The 26,065-nt window shown below is 33.5% G+C and overlaps 1 protein-coding gene across 9 annotated transcripts in view; it reads right to left on the reverse strand.

Annotated features, from left to right (window-relative positions):
• CCDC178 (coiled-coil domain containing 178) overlaps window positions 1–26,065 on the reverse strand; it is a 503,110-nt gene that overhangs the window by 413,016 nt on the left and 64,029 nt on the right. For 8 of the 9 annotated variants that reach the window (XM_001160604.7, XM_024351001.3, XM_054671747.2 and 5 more), the window contains 3 exons: window positions 22,993–23,132; window positions 9,274–9,296; window positions 1,687–1,772 (listed from right to left, as the gene is read on the reverse strand). In XM_001160604.7, the coding sequence (XP_001160604.4) occupies window positions 1,687–1,772; window positions 9,274–9,296; window positions 22,993–23,132 (249 nt within the window). The remainder of the gene's footprint in view (window positions 1–1,686; window positions 1,773–9,273; window positions 9,297–22,992; window positions 23,133–26,065) is intronic. The other variant, XM_063795580.1, reaches the window with a different exon arrangement.

Below are 26,065 nucleotides of genomic sequence, written 5' to 3' on the forward strand. Positions count from 1 at the left end.
AAATACAAAGTGTTAAGAGATAAGGCCCCGAAAGAACTGAGGCTAGAGGAAAAATAGCTAAACTGCACCAAGAAGAAAGAAAATGAATACATTTCTTTTTTATGTTGCTTTTGGACAATAAAGACAATGATTTTCTGCTAGATGGGAGTATTAAATAACGGTGATAAGCGCAAGCTCAGCAGTCATACAATCACTATTTTTTAACCCATTGGACTTGTCAAAGAAATCCAGCATGCTGCCTCAGAAGCATTCTTATAAAACCGGTTTCCCTATTTTTAATGCATAAATATGATTTTCTCTACACTGGTCCTTTATTTGGCATCTTTGAATCTATTGTTTTCTTTTGTCAAATTCTACCACATCTTGGATACTTTAAAATTAATTGTCTTTTTTAAATGAAAACATATTCACTCAACACTTGTTCTCCAGCCAATTTGTGATTCATATCAATTACAATAACAAGATTTCAGTCTGGAATATATGAATAAATTAATACCACTTATAATTAAAATACTTCTGATTGAATATATATGTGTTTTAGCAAAGGTGTTCATTATGTTTCTAGGAGCTGTCTTTTATACTATTTCAATAATAAATTCCAAAACAAATGCTGTATAGGTAACTTGGGATGCCTCAAATTCATTGTATTTAACATCTCATTTTTTTTCTTGAGTGCCATCTCAGTTTTGCAGTTTCATATTACTGTTCTAAGCAACTACCTGCAATGTTTTAGCATAAGGCCTTGATTACAACAAATCTTCCTCATCCTGCTATTGCTGTATGTTTTAGACCTCAAATGTACATACTGATAATAAACATAATTGTAGCTAATGGAATTGTAGTTGTGATTGTTAATATATCTATTTTTTCTCAGCATTTGTTATGTGAAAACTTGATAAGTAATGATTAAGGTCCTCATTTTCACTATAGGCACAAATAACGAAAAATAAAACAGTAGAAACAAAGCTTTGCTATGAATGAAAGCTTTGAAAAACAAAATATTCTTGCTTTTAAAAAGTCCTGAGTTTATTACTTAGTTTTCACTCAAGGATTTAGCAATTTTTTGTGGTAGGGGAAGAGGAGGTACTACATAAAATCTCAATAATATATTTAAATACACTGAAGTAGTGCTAACACAAATTTTATACCAGTATATAAAATATATATTTTATAAATTGTGATAAGAATATTTATCACAACTTAAATATATACTAGAACTGCAATTTTCAATATGGTAGTCATCATCCATATGCAACCATTTACATTTATATGCAACTTAATTCACATTAAACTTAAAAATTAAGTTCCTCAGTCTCACTAGCCACATTTCAAAGGTTCAACAGCTGTACGTGGCTAGTAGCTATTCTACTGGACAATATACACATGGAATACTGATTATCACAGAAAGTTCTATTGGGCAACACTAAACTACAAATAGCTTCTTGAGAAGTGGATAGCCATCATTATACACTCATCACCTAAACCAGTACTTGGTGTATAATATTCACTAATAAATATTTGTTGAATGAATGCTTAATCAAATGATATAGAGGACTATTTTGTCTATTAAACATTCATAATAATTATAAAATTCTTAAACATTATTGTGACAATCAGAAATATATTAAATGAAGTCAATGAACTTTTAAATATATACAGTTATTCAAGTAGGAGGAACAACTTTACCTCTATTTTCTCCTGGTTTGACCTCTTTCACTGGTGTAGTTACACTCCAATCTTCTTTCAGGTCTTTTGTGGAAGAAGTTCTGCTCCTATATAATGGGAAAGAAGCAAGCAGTAAAGAAGTACTTAAAGTTAGTAAAACAAATTTTAGGTTATGCTCTTCCATTGAATTTTAAATATTTGTGGTGAAACTTACTATACAAGATAATCTTACTAGATAGGAGACTAATATAGCAAAATTCTAATAGGTAATGGGATTTACACTTAGCAGTAAATTAATAAAAACTTAAAATTAGTTACAAATGACCCAAAATGTCTTGAGAAGATATTAAAACTACATTTTTTTAAAGAAATTGGTCATTCCTAGAAAGTGTTTCTATAAGACAAAGGGTATTCTGTGAGAATAATTTGGATGAATGATTTCTGTAATTTCAGTTCAGTAGTGCCTGGGAAATCAATGTAAATTACAATGAGTAAAAATATCATTTCAGATAATAAACTTTTAGAAAAATATCTAAATTAAAATGTTGTTTCCTTCCTAGTAGCTATACTGTTGGAAAGTACAAATATAGAACACTGATTATCATAGAAAGTTCTACTGGACAACACTAAACTGTAGTGTCTTGAGAGGTGACTATAAATTAAAATGTTATTTCCTTTCTAGCTAAAATTCTGTATGTTGAATAATAAACTATTTCTCCATCTTTCTCTGGTGTGATTCTAGAATCCTAAACTAGCCTTCATTATACATTTTTTAAAAGTGTTTTTTCTCTGATCAAAGTTACAAGAAAATTGGTATCAACAACAAAGCAGAGAATTTCTTTTTGAAATTTTCATTACATTATTTTTTATTAAAGAAGTATTCTAAATTAAGAAAACTGTATACATACCAAAAATCATAAAAAATAATGTAATCCATATTTATTCTTCAGAGATCAAATAGAATAGTCTAATGATATTTTAATTCTTATAAAATTAGAGTCACAATTATACATTCTGCTTTAGTTACTTGAAATTATTTTCAGTGTATTTTACTACCATTTCATATTTCTAATGGCTACAAATTATTTTTCTTGTCATTGTTCCACAACTTATCTAGGTAAGTCTGTCAATTCCAAGGTCAGAGAAATATCCTTTATATTTTCTTCCTTTAGTTTTCATATTTATTTCAGAATATTTTTGTTGAAAAGTATATTTTTTCTGATTTTTCTTTTAAAAAAATTGAAAAATAATTGTCCCAGCATCAACTATTAAATAGTACTTTCCCTGCTGGCTTTTAATACCATTTACATGATATAGTAAATTATTATACATAATTAGATCATTTTGTGTATTATCTTCTAAAGTTCGGTTAATTCTTGGACCAGTAAAATTCTATGCTAATTTTTCTATTTTTTTAATTGAGCCAAAGTCCCATAACATATTAAACATTTGAAAGTGGAAACTTTAGTGGCATTTAATACATTCACAACATCATACAACTATCATCCCATCTCATTCCAATATATTTTCATCACTCCAAAAGAACATATGCTACTTATTAAGCAGTCTCTCCCCTTTCTTCAACCCACTATTCCATAGCAATGACTAATCTGCTGTCTTTGTGGATGAACTTTCATGAATATTTTATAGAAATGGAATCATATAAGTGACCTTTCGTGACTTTTTAAACTTAGCATAATAGTTTCAAGATTTCTCCATGTTGCAGTATGTAGAAGAATTTTATTTCTTTTAATGGTGGAATAATATTCCATTGTGTATATACAACACATTTGGTTATCTATTAATCCATTGATGGATTTGGGGATTGTGTCCACCTTTTGGCTATTGTGAATATAGATGTTATACACATTTGTATATGAGTTTTTGTTTGAACATGTTTTGAATCCTTTTGGGGATATATCTTGCAGTCAAATTGCTGAGTGATAGGTAATTCTAGGTTTCACTTTTTGAGGAGCGGACAAACTGTTTCTCGGTATCTAAACTATTTTATATTCACACCAGCAATATGCAAGGGTTCTAATGTTGAAGAGAAGTGGAAAGAGTGGGCATCCTTGTTTTGCTCCTGTTCTTAAGATAAAAACTTTCAGTCTTCACCATCAGGTATAATATAAACTAAGGGTTTCTCATAAATATCCTTTATTGTGTTTAATAAAGTTCCCTTACAATCTAGTTTTACTAAAGGTGTGGGCTTGTGTCACATGTTAACTAATTTTTGTATGCTAAACCACTCTTGCATTCTAGGATAAATCTCACTGATCATGATGTGTGTGTGTGTGTGTGTGTGTGTGTGTGTGTGTGTGTGTGTGTATGTATATAGTTTTTGTTTGTTTGTTTGTTTGTTTGAGACAAAGTCTCACTGTCGCCCAGGTTGGAGTGCAGTGGAGCGATCTTGGCTCACTGCAACCTCTGCCTCCCAGGTTCAAGTGATTCTTGTGCTTCAGCCTCCCAAGTAGCTAGGATTACAGGCGCCCGCCATCACACCCAGCTAATTTTTGTATTTTTAGTAGAGACGGGGTTTCACCATATTGGCAAGGCTGGTCTCAAACTCCTGACCTCAGGTGATCCACCAGCCTTGGCCTCCCAAAGTGCTGGGATTACAGGCGTGAGCCACTGTGCCCGGCCGTATAATTATATTAATGCATTGCTGGACTCAGGTTGATAGTATTTTGTTGAGGATTTTGTCATTTTTTGTTTGTTTGTTTTGTTTTGTTGCCCAGGCTGAAGTACAGTGGCACAATCACAGTTCACTGTAAACTTGACCTCCTGGGCTCAAGCAATCCTCCAAACTCAGCCTCTGGAGTAGCTAAGACTACTGGCATGCACCACCACACCTGGCTCATTTTTTCATTGTTGTTGTTTGTTTGTAGAGATGGGTTTTGACTATGTTGCCTAGGCTTGTCTCAAACTTCTGGGCTCAAGTGATCCTCTGCCTTGGCCTCCCAAAGTACTTGGATTACAGGTGTGAGCTACTGTGCCCGGCCTGTCATGTATATTAACATATATTCTATAGTTTGCTTCTGATGTCTTTGTCTGGTTTCACTATCAGGTTATTGCTGGGCTCATAGGATGACTTAGAAATTATTCTCTTCTTTTCTATTTTTTGGAAGAGTTTGAGAAGGACTGATGTTAATTCTTCTTTCAATGTTTAGTAGAATTTACGAGTGGAGCCATCTGGTCCTGAGATTTTTTTTGTTGGGGAAGTTTTTGATTATTGATTCAATCACTTTATTTGTCATAGTTCTGTTCAGGTTTTCTACCCCTTCCTGAGACAGTTTTATTAGTTTCTGTGTTTTTAGGAATTAGTCCCTTTCATCTTCGTTATTTAGTTTGTTGATACCCATTTGTTCCTAGTATCCTCTTTTAATCCTCTTTATTTCTGCAGAATCTGTTGTAGTGTCCCAGTTTTTATATTATTTTAGTTAATTTGTAATTGAGTCTTCTTTTTATTTTTGGTTAGTTTAGCTAAAGGTTTGTGAATTTCATTGCTCTTTTCAAAGAAAAACCTTTTGTTTTAATTGATTCTGTGTACTGTTTTTCTAGCCTCTATTTCATTTATTTCTACTTTAACCTTTATTTCCTTCCTTTTGCTAACTTTGGGTTTTGCATACTCCTGCTTCCTTAAGGTATAAAGTTAGGTTACTGGATTTGATTTCCTCTTTTTAAATGTAAGCATTTATAGCTCTAAATTTCCCTCTGTGGACTACTTTTGCTGCATTTTGTAAGTTTAAATACATTGTGTTTTCATTTTCACTCACCTCAAGGTGTTTTCTAATTTCCCCTGTGATTACTGCTTTGACTCATTGGTTTGTAAAACATGATTTGTTTAATTTCTACATATATATGAAATTTCCAGTTTTCCATTTGTTATTGATTTCCAGTTTCATTCTATTGGGTTAGAAAAAAATACCATGTATAATTTTGATCTTTTTAGTTTCATTGAGATTTATTTTGTGGCATAATACATGATCTATCCTGAAGAATGGTCCATGTGCACATGAGAAGAATGTGTTTTCTGCTGTTGTTAAGTGGAGTATTCTGTATAAACTGGTTAGGTCTTGTTGGTTCATGTTATTCAAGTCTATTTATTTATTGATCTTCTGCTTAGTTCTTTTATCCATTATTGGAAGTGGAGGCATTAAATTCTCAAAGTCCTGTTGTAGAACAGTCTATTATTCCCTTCAATTCTGTTAGTTTATATGTCTGTTTTGAGGTTATATTGTTAGGTGTGTTATATTTATAGTTTATATATCTTCTTGGTGGAATGACACTTTTATCAGTGTATCAAGTCTTTTGTCTTCTGTAACAGGCTTTGATTTAAAGCCTATTTTGTGTGATATTGGTATAGTCACTCCAGCTCTCTTTTACTTACTATTTGCATGGAATATGGTTTTTCATCCTGACACTTTTATCAGTATATCAAGTCTTTTGTCTTCTGTAACAGGCTTTGATTTAAAGCCTATTTTGTGTGATATTGGTATAGTCACTCCAGCTCTCTTTTACTTACTATTTGCATGGAATATGGTTTTTCATCCTTCCACTTTTAAGCTACTTATGTCTTTGTATCTCAGGTGAGACTCTCATAGACAGAATAGTTGGATTATCTATTCTTATCCATTCTACCATGCTCTACCTTTCAACTGGAGAGTTTAATCCATTTATATAAGAACTAATTACTGATAAGGAGGGATTATTTTTGCCATTTTGCTATTCATTTTCTATATTATTTATTTCTGAACTCCTCCATAACTGCCTTATTTGTAACTAGTTGATTTTTTTCTATATATTGTTTAGTTTCCCTCTTTGTTTTCCTGTATTTTCTAAAATAGAATCTTAGTGTTTATCCTGAGGATTACAATTAATATCTTAACTCTATAAAACTTGAATTAAAATCAATGTAGCTTCAATAGTATACCTATCTATTTATATATAAAGAACTCTGTTCCTTTATGTCTCTGCTCTTTCTCTTATGGTGTCAATTTCACAAATTACATAGTTATCCATTTTGTGTTCATTAGCATAAATTTATAATTATGAATTTTATCCATTTGACCTTATAATCATATAGGGAAACAAATAAGAATTACAAAACAAAAATACACTTATACTGGATTTTATACTTACCTTTGTAGTTACCTTTATTATTGTTTATTATTTTATCATATGGCTTCCAGTTACTCTCTAGTGTCGTTTCATTTCAGCCTGAAAGACTACTTATAGGATTTCTTATAGAACTGGACTGCTAGTGATACACCCCTTTGGTTTATCTGAGAATGTCTTAATTTCTCCTTTATTTTTGAGGATACTCTTGCTAGATTCGGAATTCTTCATTGACAGTTTCTTTTTTTTCTTCTGGCATTTAAATATGTCACCCCACTGCATTCTGACTTCCACAATTCCTAATGAAAAATTCACTGTTAATCGTACTGAGGGTCCCTGGTACATGAAAAGTTGCTTCTCTTGTGCTGCTTTCCAGATTCTCTTTGTCCCAGGCATTTGACAAGTTAACTAAAATGTATATGGGTGTGGATCTGTTTGACTTGATTCTATTTGGAGTTCATTGAGTTTAATGGATGCATAGATTTAAGTCTTTCATCAAATTGAAGAGTTTCTTAGCCATTGTTTCTTCAAATATTTTTTCATTCTCTAGCCCTTTCTTCTCACTTTTTGACTGCTATTATGCTTGATGGTATCCCTTAGGCTTATTAGGCACTTTTCATTTTTCTTTATTCTCTTGTCTTTCTTGTTTCTTAGACTAGATAATCTCTATTAACTTATCATCAAATTCACTGATTATTCTGACTGCTCAAAGCTGCTACTGAACCCTTCTAATGAAGTTTTTAATTTCAGTTAGTTTATTTTTCAGTTCCAGAATTTTTTTTTTTTTTTTTTTCCAGACAGAGTCTCACTCTGTCGCCCAGGTTGGAATGCAGTGGCACGATCTTGGCTCACTGCAACCTCCACTTCCCGGGTTCAAGTGATTCTCCTGCCTCAGCCTCCTGAGTAGCTGGGACTACAAGTGCAGGCCACCATGCGCAGCTAATTTTTGTATTTGTTTTTAGTAAAGACGGGGTTTCACCATATTGGCCAGGCTGGTCTTGAATCCCTGACATGATCCACCCGCCTCGGCCTCCCAAAGTGTTGGGATTACAGACATGAGCCACCGCACCCGGCCTAGAATTTCTATTTGGTTAATTTTTATAATTTCTCTAATTGAGATTTTATATTTGTTGAAACATCACTTTTCTGCTTTAACTTAGTTATTTGTTCATGGTTTCCTTTATCTCTTTGAAGATATTTAAGCCAATTGATTTATCTTTGTCCAGTAAGTCCAAATTTTGGGTTCCCTTGAGAACAGTTTATGTTAATTTATCCTTTTTCACTGTGAATGACCCAAGCTTTCTTTTCTTTGCATTCTTCATATTTACTTTTTGAAAACTGGACATTTTGAATATTTTAATGTGAAATAAAAACCAGATTACACTATTGGATTTGCTTTTTCTGTCTGTAGTGGGTTATTGTTTGTTTAGTGACTCTTCCAAACACTCTTTCATAATGGCTGTATTATTTGTCATGTGTAATCACTGAAATCTGTTTCCTTAGCTTACTGGTGAGCTAGTGTTTTGTGTGAGTTCACTTCAAATGGCTGGCAACAAAAGAAAGGAAAAAGAAAAACAATACTCTCCAATCTTGGCAGATTTGGTCTGTGTTAGGGTAATCCTTCGAGGCTTACCCAGGCTGTTTAAACCCTGACTCTGTCTTCAATTCCTGCCTATGCAGATCCTAAAGGTCAGCCAGAAGTAAGATTAGGATCTTCTCAAGTCTTTTTTGAACATTTTTCCAGCCCTCTGTGTTCTATCAAATCTCCAGTATATTGAGAGATTTTCCTTCATGTATCTATCTCTTTTTCCAACCTATTTTTTCACAGGAATTTTCGTCTGGTTAATGCTTGTCCTAGCTGTTATCTATAGCCTCAGGCTGCTATGGCAAGTATATGCCTTTAAATGCTTTTTGCAAACACTGCCTGTAAGTAGCCCCAGCCTTGTGATTCCTCCAAGTCAAGCAAAGTCCTTATGCTAGTCTCTCTGGGAGCTATCAGACCACTCAAATACAATTCTTTGAGAATGATGTTCCTATTATTCCCTCTGGCACTAGGAATCTGCACCATAGGTGTACACTGCTCTCTTCATAGCTGCCACCAGTCTGAAGGCTGGAGAATGCTGAGCAGGCAAATTACAATGCCACAGTGCTCTCTTAATGCAATGAAGCAGCTTCCTTCTTCATTGAATTTTCCCCTAGTGGTTATTAAATTTTTACTGGATTCCAGATTTCTGTAAAAGTCGATTCTGACTAATGTTTTTGCAAATTTTATAGTTGTTTTTGTGGAGGGATGGAGCTCTGGAGATCTCTAGTTTGCCATTATCAGTGATGTCCTCATTCTTATATTTTAAAAAATATATTGCAATATCTATTGTGAAAAATCTTGCATTCGATTTTCTATTCCTTTTGAAGTTAAACTGGATTATAGCAGATGATTGAAAGTTTGACATTAAAAATAAAATAGTTTTAAAAAGCATGAAATTTTCTTACCATTCTTCAAAAGAAGTTTCAAACTGTCAAAACAAAAGATCTCAATAAAAATCAAATCTTAAACATATTAAAAAACAGTGAATAAATGTCACTTAAACTTGTCAATTCTCTACTTTACATATCTCTACTTCATTATATTTTTGTGTACTTATACTCTCGGTTGTATAAACCAAAAATAAAATTCTAAGCCCCCCAACTGACTGAGTAGGTCCCCCCAACTCTTGGCCAAGGGGACCCCAAAGAAACCTAAAAAACTAGTTAAGGACATGATAGGAAAGGGGGTTAGACATGCCTCATTATAACCTCCTGCCTTTGTAATCTAGACACAACAGACCAGCATTAAAATTAAAACAGAAATCTTAAGATAAACAAAAAAGACTCATTGTAGCAATAATATACCAAATTCCCACCTGATTCTGATATAGCATCACATGACAGATAACAGGCCTTGAAAGAAATCAAAGTATTTCACTCCAAAATATACTTCTTTGACATATTGAGAAACAGTCCTGCAAAACCGTCTCTTGTGGCAGAAGTTTGCATTCTGTAGAGAATCTCTTTCCCTTACTAGGTCCTTTTTAGGGAGCCTGACACTTTCAAGGTCTGATAAGAGACATTCATCACCTATTCTCTCTGAAGCCTGCTACCTGGAGGCTTCATCTACATGACAAGAACTTTGGCTTTTTTTTTTTAATGGTGAATTCAACAATTCAGGCAAGTCATATCTTTCAACCAATTACCAATCAGGAAACCTGAATTCACCTATGACCTGGAAGCCCCCATTTCTAGATGTCCCACCTTTCCAGGCCTAACCAATGTATAACTTGCATGTATTGATTTATGTCTTTCCCTGTAACTTCTGCCCCCCTAAAATGTATAAAATCAAGCTGTAACCAAACCACCTTGGGCACATGTTCCTGGGACCTCCTGAGGCTGCCATGGACCATGGTTCTTAACCTTGGCAAAATAAACCTCTAAATTGATTAAGACCTGTCTCATAAACTTATTGGTTTACAGTTGTTTCCCAAGAAGTACATAAATCTCCTATCTATTCATATTGTTTTATTCTTAACCCCACCTAATTGTTCTGACCTTGTCTCTGTGATTCTAAATCTTACACATTCATCAAGGGACAGTTCAACTGCTATTTATTCCCAAAAGACTTTCCTAACAGTCAGAAGTACATGACATCTCTTGAATTGTAATGTGTTACCAAAGAGTGGTGAATACAAAATTATACCTGAGTTCACATATTTAGCTTTCCATAATATTATGCCTTTTCTGGACTATAAAGTCATTGGCAGGGTTATTTTCTACAGATATATTCTAAGAGTACCTTGGGTTGTACAAGTCATAAATTATCAAAAATGCAAAACCAGAATGTTACAGGTTTCATAGATTATCTCTCATTCAAGATGTTTATTTGGCATACGTGATTACTTCTCTCTAGTTCCCATATCCTACCAAAATCTGAACAAAAAAATTATATGATATATATATATGTGTATGCATGTGTGTGTGTGTATACACACACACATTCACATTAATATATACATATATAGTCATGTGTCACTAATGACAGTGATACATTCTCAGAAATTCATTGCTAGGCAATTCTGTCATTGTGCGAACATCATAGAGTATATTTATACAAACCTCAGTGGTATAGCCTACTACACACTTAGGCTATATGGTATAGTCTATTGCCCCTGGCCTACAAACCTGCACAGTGTGTTACCATACTGAATGCTGTAGGCAAGTATAGCACAATGTATTTGTGTATCTAAATATATCAAAATATAGACAAGATACAGTAAAAATACAATATTGTAATCTCATGAGACCACTGTTGTATATGTGGTACATCATTGACCAAATAATGAAAAAGACTAAATTCATGTACATAATAAAAAACTGAGGAATGCAATTATGTTTAAAATCCCAATCGATTTTTTCATATAATATGACAAGCTTATTCTAAAATTTATATGGAAGAGCACTGCATCAAGAATACCCAAAGAACTCTAAAAAGGTAAAAAGAAGTACCATATGAGATATCAAAATATATTATGACTCATGTAAATGACTGAAAGCAGATATTGGCATAGGGAGGTAAAATTGACTAGTGGGATGGAACAGGCCAGAAATAGGTAAAATCATACATGAAACTTTGATGTATGATGGATATGGTATGGCTGATTTATAAGAAATGACTGGATTTGAAATAAAATCAATGTGGAAAAAACTAATTTTCCTTAGTAAAATTAGCTATCTATTCCATTCATATGCAAAAAAGAAATCAATTTCACATTATTGAGCAAATCTCCAAAGAGAAATTAAAATTTTAGTAGCTATAAAGTAAAACTGTTATAGCATTTTTGTGGTATGGAAATTTTTCTTAAACAAGACACAAATCACTTAAAAGAAAAAGTAAAGTGATAAATTTAATTACATTAAAATTAATAAAGTAAAAAGACAAGTCACAAACTGAGAGAAAGTGTTTACAACATATACAACTTACTAAAGGTAACAAGTTCCTAAAAGTCAATAAGAAAATACAAGTAAACCCAAAAGTAAGTGGCAAAAGATAAATTGGCATTTTGCAGAGAAGGGAATAAAAATTCAGTGAGCATGTTAATAAGATTCTAAACTAATTAATAATCAGGAAAATGTTATTCCTTGATTTTGGAAACTGGCATTCACAGTCCTGCATAATGCAGAAATCCACATGATGTTGATTTATATGACAGTTCTAAGAAGCCATTTGAAGTTGAAGTATCACAAGAGAGTCAGGGGAAAATTGGTTAAGAGGCACTTCAATGAATTGTGATATAATTATCCAAAACTTCTGAAGTCCTCAACAAGTTAGTAATAATTAATAGTCTCAGCTTGATCTTTATAGCTCAATAGAAAATCATTTATTTTATAAAGATAAAACATTATTACTCCAAATTTTTGAAGCAGAGTGCAATTTCATATGAAGAAACGTTTTAAGGTAATATATCAAAACATTACCTTAGCAACTTTGTTTAGAAGTAAGTAACAAAGAAATAATAAAAAATTACTTTAGTCAGTCTTTGATCTGATGTGTGGAGGCAAAATTTCTGGTATCTAGCATTTAAATACTATTTATTCAGGATATTGAAGTGGTTAACACAGAGAAGGCCGACAATTCCAGAGAAACATTTGAAGTCTTATATTCATAACTGCCTATCTGAAAAATCTGGACAAATTTTAGAAGTTTCTCAAAGTCACTTTAAATCATTATTTTAAATAAAATTCCTGATTATAATTAAGCTTAGAATTTCACTTGTCATAAACATTTGTGGTATGTAGATGCTTCGATGAAAATACCTAATATAATCAATTATATCAAACTAACTACAAGACTCCATACAATTCTCATTTCTGATTTTACCAAAATAGCAAACGAAAACAAAGGAGGAGGGAGAGCTAAAACTGCCCGATTCGATGTAGTTTAAAATATTATTACATTATGGGGGAAATGAAACACTTCATTTACTTACAGCTCTAAGCCACATTGCCCACAAACTTCTGCTTGATAAATCTAACATTTCCATTGACCTTGTTTATTTAAGTCTATATTTTTATTGGAAATTATTACCAAATATTTAAATATTTAAATGCTATTATTGAGACAAAAAGTATTCATGAAACCTTCTATTTTCCACTGTAAAAATAAGAAAATAATTAACCTTATGTTAGAAATTTTTTTTAAATGGATGATAACAAGTGCTAGTAAGGATGTGAAGAAATTAGAACACATTTATATTGCTGGTGGGAATTTAAAACAGTTGGGCTATGGAAAATAATTTGATGATTTCTCAATAAGTTATATATAGAATCATCACATGATACAGCAGTTCCACTCCTAGGTATATACTCAAAAGAACTGAAAACAGCTACTTAATCAAATCCTTATATAATATATAATTATATAATATATACTACATGCATGTTCATAGTAGCCCTCTGTACTATAGACAAAGGGGAACAACCCAAATGACTATCAACAGATGGACAGATACCAATCGTAGTATATATACACAATAGATTATTCAGCTATAAAAAGAAACAAAGTACTGAAACATGCTACAATGTGGATCGACCTCCCACATTATGTCAAGTGAAAAAAATGCAGGTCACATATTGTATGATTTTATTTATATCTAATATCCAGAATAGATATAGCTATCAAAATTGAAAATGAAAAAAGGAAAATTATCTCTATTTGCAGATGACATGATCCTATAAGCAGAAAACCTCAATGCTACACAAAAAAACCTGTTAGAACTAATAAATTCAGCAGTTGCAAGATACAAAATCAATGTACAAAAACTAGTAGCATTTTTATACATGAATAATGATCTAGCTGAAGAAGAAATTAAGAAAACAATCCCATTTATAACAGCATAAAATGCCTTGGAATAAGTCTAATCAAGTAGCTGAAAGATTTGCACACTAAAACTATAAAACATTAATGAAAGAAATTGAGCGTGATGCAAATAAATGAATAAATATGTGTTTACAAACGGGAAGAATTAATATTGCTAAAATAATCATAGTACTCTAAGCAATATATAGATTTAATGCCATGTCGATAAAAATTCCAATGACTATTTTCACAGAAATAGAAAAAGAATATAAAATTAATATGGAGCCATAAAAAAACACCAAAAGTCCCAACAATACTGAGGAAAAAAGGTAATGTTGGAAGCATCAGACTTCCTGATTTAAACTTATATTACAAAGCAATCATAATCAAAACAGTATGGTCCTGGCATAAAAACAAAAACATAGACCAATGGAATAGAATAGAGAGTCCAGAAATAAGTTAAAACACAGACGGACAACTAATTTTTGACAAAGGCATCAAAAGGACACAATGAGGAAAGAATAGTCTCTTCAATAAATGATGCAGGGAAAACTGAATTTCTATCACCAACAGAATGAAATTGGCTCTTATCTTAAACAATACACAAAAACCAATTCAAAATGGATAAAAGACCTAAATTTAAGATCAGAAGCCATAAAACTCCTAGAAAAGAACATAGAGGAAAAGCTCCTTCACACTGGTCTTGACAACAACTTTTGGGAATCACACCAAAAATTCAGACTTCAAAGACAAAAATACAGAAATGGAACTGCATCAAACTAAAAAAAAAATGAAAAGTCCAGTTACATACTAGGAAAAAAATAATTGGAAACCACACATCTGATAAGGAGTTAATATGAAAAATGTATTAAAAACTCTTAAACTCATTAGCAAAAACCAAATAACCTGATTTAAAAATGGGCAAAGGACATGATGTATCTTCAAAAAATATATAAATGGAAAACAGTATGCAAAAAGGTGCTCAACATCACTAATCATCAAGGAAATGCAAATTAAAACCACTATGAGATTTCTTCTCACACACATAAGGATGACTACTATAAAAAAGACAAGAGATAAATGTTGGTGAGGGTATGGAGAAAAGGGAGCCCTAGTACAACTGTTGGTGTGAAGGTAGAATGGTACAGCCATTAGAGAAAACCGTATGGAGGTTCCTAAAGAAATTAAAAATAGGACTACCACATGACCCAGCAATTCATCTTTTAGGTATATACCCAAAGGAGATGAAAGCACCAGCTCGTAAAGATATCTTCACACCCATATTCACTGCAGCATTATTCACAATAGCCAAGATATGGAAACAACCTGAATGTTCATCGATGAATAAGTGAATAAAGAAAATGTAGGAGTGTGTTTGTGTCTCTGTGTATGTGCACATACATGCATGTATGCATGTGTATGTGTGTCTATATGTTTATGTGTGTATGTCTGTATGTATATATATACATATATATATATAGCTAATATTCAGCCTTATAAAAAATGGAGAGCCTGTTATTTGCCACAACATGAATGGACCTGGAAGACATTATACTAAAGGAAATAAGGCAGACACAGAAAAATGTTGCATGACCTTACTTACATGTGGAATATATTTTTTTAAGGAGTTCAAACACACAGGTAGAGAATGAAACAGTGGTTACCACAGGTGGGAGTCGGGAAGAGGAAATGCAGAGATGCAGGTCAGAGGACACAAAGCAGCAGATATGGAAAATGAACACGTCTAGAGATCTAATGTAAAACATGAGGACTAAAGTTAATAAAATTGTATTATATTAGGGATTTTTGTTAAATAAGTAGGTATTTGTTGCTCTTGTCACAAGGATGTCACTATGTGAAATATATGAGACTAACATAGATATGTTAGCCAGCTTCACTATAGTAACCATTGTACTACTATACCATCTATATGTGTCTGTCTGTATGTATCCCAAAACAGCATGTTGTAAACCTCAAATAAACGCAATAAAATTTATTTCAAAAGAAAGCAGATTGGTAGTTGCAAGACTTGGGTTAAGAAGAGAATTAGGAGTAAATTCTTAATGGATATGGGGTTTTATTCTGGAGTAGTGAACATGCTTTGGAGCTAAATATAGTGATTACACATTACATAAACTAAATGTTACAGAGTTGCTCACTTAAAAATGGTTAATTTTATGCGATGTGAATTGCACCTCAACTTTTAAAATCACTTAGGAAGTCTGAGTAAATTACAAATTTTAATTATAAATGTGTCAATACTGGTTCATTAATTACAGCAAAGATACCATACTAATGAGATATTTTTAAAAACTGGATCCAGAATATACATGAACTCCCTACACTATCTTCTCAATTGTTCTGTAGGTCTAAAGTGTTCTAAAAATTTTTTATTTAAAAAAAACAAATTAGAGGAACATAAAACATAATTATCTAATTCAAGGAAAGTATGTTTTAATAAAGCAAATAAAGCAAAAGAATATGGCTGGGGCTTTTGGGGCATGGAAGTAAACCAAATCAGATTCATACGAAACTTCAAAGTTTTCATTAGAATTGTGGCATCTTGGACTAAAAACCAAGAGACAGTTGAAAATGCAAAGAAGCTTCTGAGCTCTCAACTTATAAGAAGCAGGAAGAAGTCTGAGATAGGAACTCAGATCCATTTTCTACAGAAATGAAAGTACCTCTGGAGCCAAGAGTTGAGAGTAAATCAAACAGCCAGTGAGGACCACAGACCAATAAATTATTCCCAATGAGCAGAACTGGGTTCTAATAAAAAAACATTTCTTGGTCCTAGATTTGGGGAACCTGACACCATATGCTGATAAAATTCAGAATTTTATGGATCAGTGAAAGCCCTATGTCTTCATTCTTCCCCTTTTTGAATGAGGGGTTTATTGTGATTATTCTATCCCTTCTTCACTGTGTATACTAAGTATGCAGGAGCAGTATTTGACTTTTCACTTTAGTTCATAGATCTATGGGTCAAAAGAAGTTGCACACAAGGAACTTCATCTGTATCAGATCTGTTACAGAACATGTAATTATGGATATTCATGATACCAGAAAGATATAAAACTGTTTTAAGAAAAGGTCATTGTAGTTTGCATTTGGGGAGCAGTATTAATCATGTGGCAATGGACTGATAGATTGCTACCTAAATTGTCCCCATAGAATCTTGTCTTCTGGATCCACATCTTTTCTAGTACTCTCCTGCATTAACAGTGGGATTGACTATGTGCTTTGCTTTGGTCAGCGGGACTTCAGCATACATGACACAGGCAAAGCTTTGTTAAGCACTTGTCTGTTGAGATTCGTCCTCTTGAAATATGCTCTAACAGCCAACAATCATGTGAGTGAGACCATTTTAATCATTATTCCCAGTTGTGCTACCAGATGTGTGTATCCACATGATTGGTCCCAGGCAAGAACCAGCAAAACTGCCCAGCTGAGTCCAGAACAAATTGCTGAACGGTAACCACATAAATGCTTGTGTTCTAGCCACAAAATGTTGGAGTACATGTGTATATGTACGTATGTGCATGTGTACCAACAGGTAAAAGAAAAAAAGATAAATGGTTACTTTGCTCAAAATATTTTCATTAGAATGGGGAAAAATTCTAGACTGCAAAGAATAAATGAGTGATTGGGAGGTGTGGAATTAGATACTAAATATAGGCAACTTTCAGATGCTATGTGGAATGGAGAAAGAAAGACAAGGGGAGATATTTAAAGGTCTGTATAGAATTTTAAAATGTTCTTAAAAATAGGAGATACATCAGTATCTTCAATGTGTACAGGAGCTAAGAAAAAAAGGAGATTTTTAAAGACGGAATGCTGAGAGAAGACACAACTGACGGAGCAAGATCCTTGCAAAGGTAGAATATGCAATGCAGTGAGGGGAACAGCTCTAGGTGGGTGGGGGACAAAAAGAACAATATTTGTGTTCAGGGATGTCCATAGGTGAGATAACAACAGTTTGAAGCATTTCTGTTGTCGCTCCTTTTTTTTTTTTTTTTTTTTTTTTTTTTGCAAAGAAAGAAATGAGCTGTAAGGTAGAAGATTTAGAGGTTTGAACAAAAAAACATTGGAGTAGCCACCACAGACTACTAGAAAAATTTCAATTGACAAACAATAATTTCAGAGCACTATACAATGTACAACTGAGGGTGGAGACTATGGTTACGTAACATCTTAAATTTTGTGTAATGTTCTCCAGTACCATTCAGCAGACCAGGGGTGGGACTGGGGATGGCAGACCATCAGAGATATTTGGGGTTGGCATTTTGTCAGACTAGAAGGATGACAGGATAAAAAGTAAAGGACCAAATACTCCAATTGATGAATGTTTAGAGAGATTAATTGATTAGGCAAGAAACTAAAGGAAAATAGGAACCACAGAATAGGAAACCAGATATATCAGCATTTGAAGTGCTCATAAGTTTCAAGTTAAATACAATAGAACTAATAGAATGAGAGAACTCAAAGTATAAGAAACTTAGTAAAGAGTCAGGTGTTAAATGTTAGGTTTCAGAGTTAAAAAATAGATATGAAGTGGTATAAAAAGAGCCAAGTTTTCCAATGAGAATGACAAACATTTTAACATTCATGTCTTTGGTCTTAATAGCTGACACATTGTCAAGGACACGATGTCATGGCACAGTGCTGAACCGGATGTGCTTAGAGCTCGGATACACCTGGTCTGGATGCTGGCTCTGCCACTGACATTGGATCTCAGGAGAAATCAGCCTCTGAAATCATTTTCCTCATCTGTAACTGGAAATAATGGCAGTTTCTATCTAATAAGGTTTTAAGAAGAATTCAATGAAATTATGCATATTAAGTGTTTAATAAGTCTATATTTGGTAAACATTTTATAAATATTAGCTTTATTATCATAGTTGATGTTATTAATTTTGTACAATATATTGTTAACATTTTAAAGAATGTTTTTTAAATGCTTTCTCTCTGTGTTATTCTTTTAAGTTACAGTAGCATCCTAATGACTGATATTGATTAAATGAAGAGGAAAATTTTAATTCTGTAGTGCTCACTCTAAATTAAATAAAACTATTTACAGTCTAGGCAGTCTAAGAGAATAAGGTAGAGGAAAAAAATAAAACAAGAGTCTTTTATTTGTATGAGAAGATATTCAGGTGATTATTTTTATCATTGTGTGATGTTTCCAGATTCTTTGCAAAAACAAAATATGGGGAAAATTCTCATAGTAACTCCACTCTGAAGAGTTTTTCAGTGGAGATTCAAATTGCACTTAAACTGGAGTGGATAGAAAAGTCCGTGGCAGATGCATTGCTGCTAACCACAGGCGTCCAGAGTGTTCTGACTACATTGGAAATCACTGCGGACAGAAAATTGTAAAAGACTGATCTTTTACTCATTCAGTGTACGTTATACCCAGGGTAGATGTAAGCTTTATAATTACTTATAGAATTTTATCTAATGGGCCTCACGTGGTGGCTCATGCCTGTAATCCTAACCTTTTGGGAGGCTGAGGAGGGAGGATTGTTTGAGGCCAGCAGTTCAAGACGAGCAGGGCCAGCATAGTGAGACCTCAGCAGGAGGGGTTTAAATAAACTTACACTTGGCAAATACCCCTTTCTCTTTTGCTTGTTGCTGGGCCCTTCATTGGCCAGCCTGTCCTTCCTCATCATTGCACCAAACTTTTGTAACAATTAGAGTCATAAGACATGAGATATGGGTAATTTAGAGAGATAATTAAACCAGTTGCTTGCTTTGACCTCTAACATTAAAACCCAAAGGAATTCAGATGATCTACAACTCAAAATAAGAATTTTGTGCAATTCATGATGCAGATGTATATATACAGATATAATAATAGCTTTAGTGAGATAATTTACATAGCTTAGAGTTCACCAATGTATACAAATCCGTGGTTTTTAATGTATTTACAGAGTTGTATAACCATTACGATAATCACAGATGACTACATATTATATGTAATTGGGGTGAAGGCTCCAGCTGATCATCACCAAGCATTGTTCCTCTGCCTTGCTTTGCCCTCTGCCTAACCCCTGGAAACTGGTGAAAGGGTGGTCCTGTTGTTCTCCCAGCACCAGATACGTTATCAGACGGGCCTGGGACTGTAGGTGATGAATGAATATATATTCACATATATGTATATACAGATACATTTACAGACAGAAAAATGTTCCACTTCCTCTCAAAGTTACAGTCAGTTGACAACTTTACTGGGTAAAATGTTAAGTGGCAAAAATGTTGAGAAGAAATATCCCTTTTCTGCATTGCATTTCCCTCAGGCATTCTGGAGGAAAAATGCACCCAGCGCACATTCATATTTAGTATTTTCTGCAGGTAATTATTCATTTTAAATATTTTAAAATTTTTCTCCATTTGTAATTTTTGTGGGTACATAGTAGGTGTACATATTTATGGGGAACGTGTGATGTTTTGATCCAGGCATGCAATGTGAAACAAGCAGGCACAGAAAGACAAGCATCACATGTTCTCACTTTCTTGTGGGATCTAAAAATCCAAACAATTGAACTCATGAATAGATGGAGGATTGCCATTTTAAATATTTCTTACACACATAACTCATTTTATGTGACGTGAGGACTTATGCTTAGGTTAATTCTGAATTATGATCTTTATTTACTTATTTGGAAAAATTAGATGCTATTAGCTTTGATTTCAAAATATCAGAAGCTATCTTTTAAAGAGTTCTTTCCAGTTGTGCCTGCTTAATTTTGTTTTTGAGGAAATTTAAGTTCCTATGTCAATGTAAGGTTGTCTAATATTACCAACATTTTTTGGTAATATTATCATTTTTTCCATGTGATAATGGGAAGATTTTTTTCTTATTGTGATAGGTTAGTCAGAAAAAATTTTTTCATCTTTCATAAAGATAGCTGGCCACCAGTTCATTCTTAAAATATTAGTTCAAATACTGCATAGATTTGAACTAAATATCTAATGGAGAGTCCTCATCATTGCACCAAACATACTACTTATGTTCTATTTACCAGTTCAACACTAGCAAATCTAACTGCACAGTCAATAATAAAACAAAATAAGATAATTTTTAAATATAGAAAATAGAAAATCTACAAAATAACCTTGAAAATTAACAGAAAGTTTGTCATTAGCGTTTATTTCATAATGAATCTCCTTTCAGATAAAACTCGTATTTATTTATTTATAAACAAAGAATTATCATTATTGAAATTTTTGTCTTGAAGTGTACTTTTCTATCATTGTTATTGTGTGTTTCTTCTCAAAATACCAACTAATATTCTCTGAAATAAGAATTAAGTTCTCTCCAAGGATATAAAACAGAGGTTGAATGGACTTTGGAGTCAGATGGAACTAAGTACAAATTCCAACTGTAGTGCTCACTACCTGTGTGATGTGTACATATAAGGTATTTGACTTCTCTATGCCCTAGAATTCTCATCTGTACAGTAGAATTTCTATAAAGGGCAAAACAATAAATATTTATTAAATGCCTAGAAAATAGGAGAGGTTAGGTACATAAATCACCATTACCATATGGAGTGGATAGGTGCCTCAGATGTATGCAGAATAGAAAGGTTCTGTTTTAGATCTTCATTTACTTTTTTATTCAACAGACAGTTATTGAGTGCCTACTATTTATCTGGCACTAATCTAGGCCCCAGAAAACAAGAGTAAAGAAGTCAGCTCTGGTGCTTCTCCTTTTTTGAGGTTTTTCAATATATTTACATGAGAATAGCTCTTTTTTTCAGTTTTTTTAAAGATAAGATATAAATATCTTGGCTTATTTTGTAAACTATTTTATCTAAGGTAATATTTTACCTGCCTATTATCCATAGTATCTAACGGTTTATCAACTGTTCAGAGCACCAAGTCGGATTCAGGAAAGAATATGGGCTTTGAAAACAGACAGAGGGTGTGTGAATCCCAATTCTGCCTTGTGAGCTTGAACAAGTTGCTGAATTGTTTTAAACTACTATTTCCCTATCTATCAATTAGGTATAACAATAACCATTCAATAGTTTTGTAAGGTCTAAGAGCAATGATGTAGTAAAACATAATGTCTGACTTATATTAGTTTTTTAATCAATGGTAGCTGTTATAATTATTTATTAAAGTACCTGTATTAATTATTTATTAAAATACCATTATACCATTTTAATAAGTGGTAGTTGTTATAATTATTTATTAAAATGCCTATGATTTTTATCATTTTTAACAACATGGGTAATTGTTAATTAAAACTCATAGGAAGTATATAGCATATCATAGCAATAAATATTAATTTCTGCTCTTTATTTCCTTGCCATAGTCTTCAAAGCCCAGGACACCATCAGTCCTGTGACCTATAAAGCATTTCCTGAAGGGGTAATCTGATTTGGAGAAATATAGAAACAACAAAGGTAACACAATGCTGATATAGAATGATATAAATAATATAGAAGCAACAGTGACAAATATATATTGAGTGCATATCATTTGCTGGTACTTGTTCTAATATAGTATCACTATCTCTTCATTCCCATCTAAGGTCACTCTAAAGCCTGCAATCTTGAAGACTGTACTCTAATGATCTCTAACAAAAGAGGTGACATCCTAGACTGAGAATTGTAAGTGGCCCATCAAAATGTTTGCTGAGCCAGATCCATTAACAGTGGAGAGAAAAAAAAAATAGCACAGGTCTCTGGAAAATTGATCTCCCATTTGAGCAGTCTAATTCTGCATTAGTTGTTCAGAAATATAATCTTAATAAAAGGTATGAGAAGTGGTATTTTTTGTCATTCTTAAATCATCCTTTGAAAATAATTGCCTTTCAAGATTGAACTCCCTTCAGAATAATAAAGGCAAACTTTTAACAGGTTAAAAAGACATAGAATCATTATATTCCTTTTCAATAGAACTATTAAGCATTTCTTTAGAATAAAACAACTCATTAAAAAGGGCACACTGTCCTTTTATACACCAATGTAATCATCTAATCAGTTTAGTGTCCCAAAAAGTATGTAAATACTACTTAATTTACTAGTGAAGTTGGCTTATGGAAATTACTACTTAGCATGATTGCCTCTGGATAAAGAACAAACAGGTAGGGAAAAAAACATCGATTTAATAAGGTCGTTTCACCCTTCTGGAGTGAGACTATCAAAAACATGTCTAGACTAGTAAATTATGCAACTGAGCAAAGATTCTTAAAAAGCATTCCAATTATCATTTAAAAAGTCCAGAGTTTCCTGGGTTCTTTAAATAACCAATCCTTAGAGGGTCGATAAAGCTTACCAAAATATCAGCATTTTAAATTAGTCTCTTACCCTTTTCAAATGCTCCTGTATTTTGGACTCCACATCTTGGATGTGTGAAATCATTTTGTTGACACAAGGTGCTGGGATGTTTACTACGGCACAGCTGTGACGTCGACATGGGTAGCTAAAGTAAATGCCTTTATTCACCTCTAAAGAGAACAAACAGAAGTTCATTACTCATTCTATACAAAGTAGTAAATTTTGATGTTCAGAATAAGCAAAAAAATTCTGCTTTATTAGTGCTAATACTCTTAGTTTCCTTAATAGAGAGGCTGAGAAATCTGTCAGAAAATTATAGAACAAATCTTCAAAAAACGTACAAGCTAAAATAAAATAATCATTTATGATTTAATTCTGTAACAAATAAAAATGAACCCGAGAAGCCAAAATAAAACTTCAAGCAAAGTTGAAAAACATAGCATCGTGAACTAAACATAGGAAAAAATGAAGGAAAAAAAGGCAGAAAGAACAGTTGACCCATGTATTACTAAACAGATTCTGAATCTCTTAAAAATAACTTTGAAATATATTTTAAATATTCCCTTCAAAGAGATGCTCTCTTTCAATGTAAATAATATCCAACTACTCATGCATTGAAGTTCTTCCTTAAATCCAGCATGAGTTTCTCTTGCTGAAAAAAATAAAAGCAGGTCTCCTTCATCCTCATAATAACCTCATTTTCTACCTTCCATTTCTGAAAATTGGAGTCTCATGCGAAGAGTGATTAATGTTCTCACTATAGTATTCAAGCTGTACTCATCATAAAATCCACTCAGTCCGATGTGCCTCAGTGATTCTAATCCTGGCATGTCCCAAATCGACTGAAGGTTGCAGAAGCACAGCAAAGTTGTCCATGAAACTCCACCAAAGTGCTTACTTGCAGTCCTTTTGACTCTAAGGACTCTATTGGGCTGGATTATAGTTGCAATCACTGATCTTAAATGGGAGACACAAAATATGCTCAGCGCCTCAATGAGAACAGTGTGATGTCCTCATTTCAATTGACCTTGAGGGAATAGAGAAATAATCCTCTTGTGTTTTGTTTCAATGCCAACCCACAGAGATGGTAAATACTAACTTTTTATACTAAAAAACATTGTAGACAGCCCTTCCTTGAAATGTTCTTTTAATAACTTTCTCTAGCTTCCTGTTCACCTATTTTTTCTCATATTCCTTAAACATGACTATTTGATAAGAAATAATCTTTTCCTCTACACTTTCTCCTTTGATCATCTCCTTTAAGTGCTTAACTCTTAACTAAACAGCTTTAGACTTAACCTTGCCCTGAGCTCCTTGCCAAATGTACAAATTTCCCAAATCTGTCCTTCCTAGACTCCCATCCTGGCATTGAGAGTAAGGAAGGGAGGTCTGGGCCTGCAGAATCCTATGCAGAATGGGAGAAGCATGATAGATAAAACTAAAATGTACCCATTGAGAAGTTGATATACCACAAACAAGGAAATACATTCACAACAGTAAATTAAAATGCCAAAGCAGAAAGGCTACGGAAGAAAAGGGACACATTTGTATGATCAGACATAGAGCTGGAAGGGATAAAGGAGGCATCCACAGGAGCTTCAAGATGGAAGAGATCTGATACAGTACAAGCAGTGAAAATGATGCCTGGTACAGAGGATCCTCAGAAATGATTTGAAAAGTAAAAGAACTGTTATTAGTGGAAGGTATCCAAGTTACTGGTGGCAAATCTGTACTGGTCCGCAGCAACTTCAATTCTTGCCTCCTCTGACAAAATAATTTGACTGAGAAGCATAAGGCAGAAGGACAGACCAAGGCAAATTTCAGAACAGGAGTGAAAGTTTTATTAAAAAGCTTTAGGACAGTAAGGAAAGGAAGGAAAGAAAAGAAGAAAAGTACAACTTGGATAAAGGCCAAGCGGGTGACTTGAGAAACCAAGTGCGCAGCTTGACTTATGGACTTGGGTTTTTATACGCTGGCATACTTCCAAGATACTGCATTACTTCTCCCCACTCCTGAGATTTTATCGGGAAGCTGCTGATCAGTTTAAGGTGTTTTCTATTAGGAGACTGCCTTTCTCTGGCACTGGCTGTGAGCAGTTATTACTTTAGATAAACAGTTAACAACTGCTTGACCATCACCTGATGGTCACCCAATACTCCTGGTGTGTTGCGGGAGGGGCGGGGAGGGCGTGGGCAGGAGGGGAGAGCCCTTTTTTGCCCTGCTCATACCTGAGAGGCTACCTACTGTAACAGAATGATAAGAAAGTAAAGATGTTCCAAAATAAAACTTTTAATTAGCCTTCCCTCTGTCCCCAATCTGTTTGGATTCTTTCTTTCTTTTTTATAATTTTGACTTTCATTTTAGATTCAGGGAATGCATATGCAGGTTTGTTATACAGGTATATGGTGTAATGCTGAGGTTTGGGGTATGATTGCTTCTGTCACCCAGGTATTGAGCATAGTACATAATGGTTAGTTTTTTAACCTTTGGCCCCCTCCCTCTCTCCTCCCTATAGTAATCCCTAGTGTCTATTGATGCCATCTTTATGTCCATGAGTACCCATTGTTTAGCTCCCACTTATAAGTGAGAACATGAAATATTTGGTTTTCTGTTCCTGTGCTAACCCACTTAGGATAATGGCTTCCAGTTGCATCCATGTTGCTGCAGATAATTTGATTTCATTCTTTTTTATGGCAGTATAGTATTTCATGGTGTATATGCACCACATTTTCTTTATCCAATCCACCACTGATGGACACCTAGATTGATTCTATGTCTTTGCTATTGCGAATAATGCTGTGATGAACAAATGAGTGCATTGTCTTTTTGGTAGAATGATTTATTTTCTTTTGGATATATATCCAGTAACAGGATTGCTGGGTTGAATGCTAGTTCAGCTCTCAGTTATTAGACAAATCTCAAAACTGCTTTCCATAGTGGCTAAACTAATTTACATTCCCACCAACAGTGTATAACAATTCTCTTTTCTCTGCAGAGTTGTCAGCATCTGTTGTTTTTGGCTTTTTAGTAATAGCCATTCTGACTGGTATGAGATGCTATCTCATTGTGGTTTTCATTTGCATTTCTCTAATGATTAGTGATG

This window comes from Pan troglodytes, chromosome 17, assembly GCF_028858775.2.
Source record: "Pan troglodytes isolate AG18354 chromosome 17, NHGRI_mPanTro3-v2.0_pri, whole genome shotgun sequence".
Lineage (NCBI taxonomy): Eukaryota > Metazoa > Chordata > Mammalia > Primates > Hominidae > Pan > Pan troglodytes.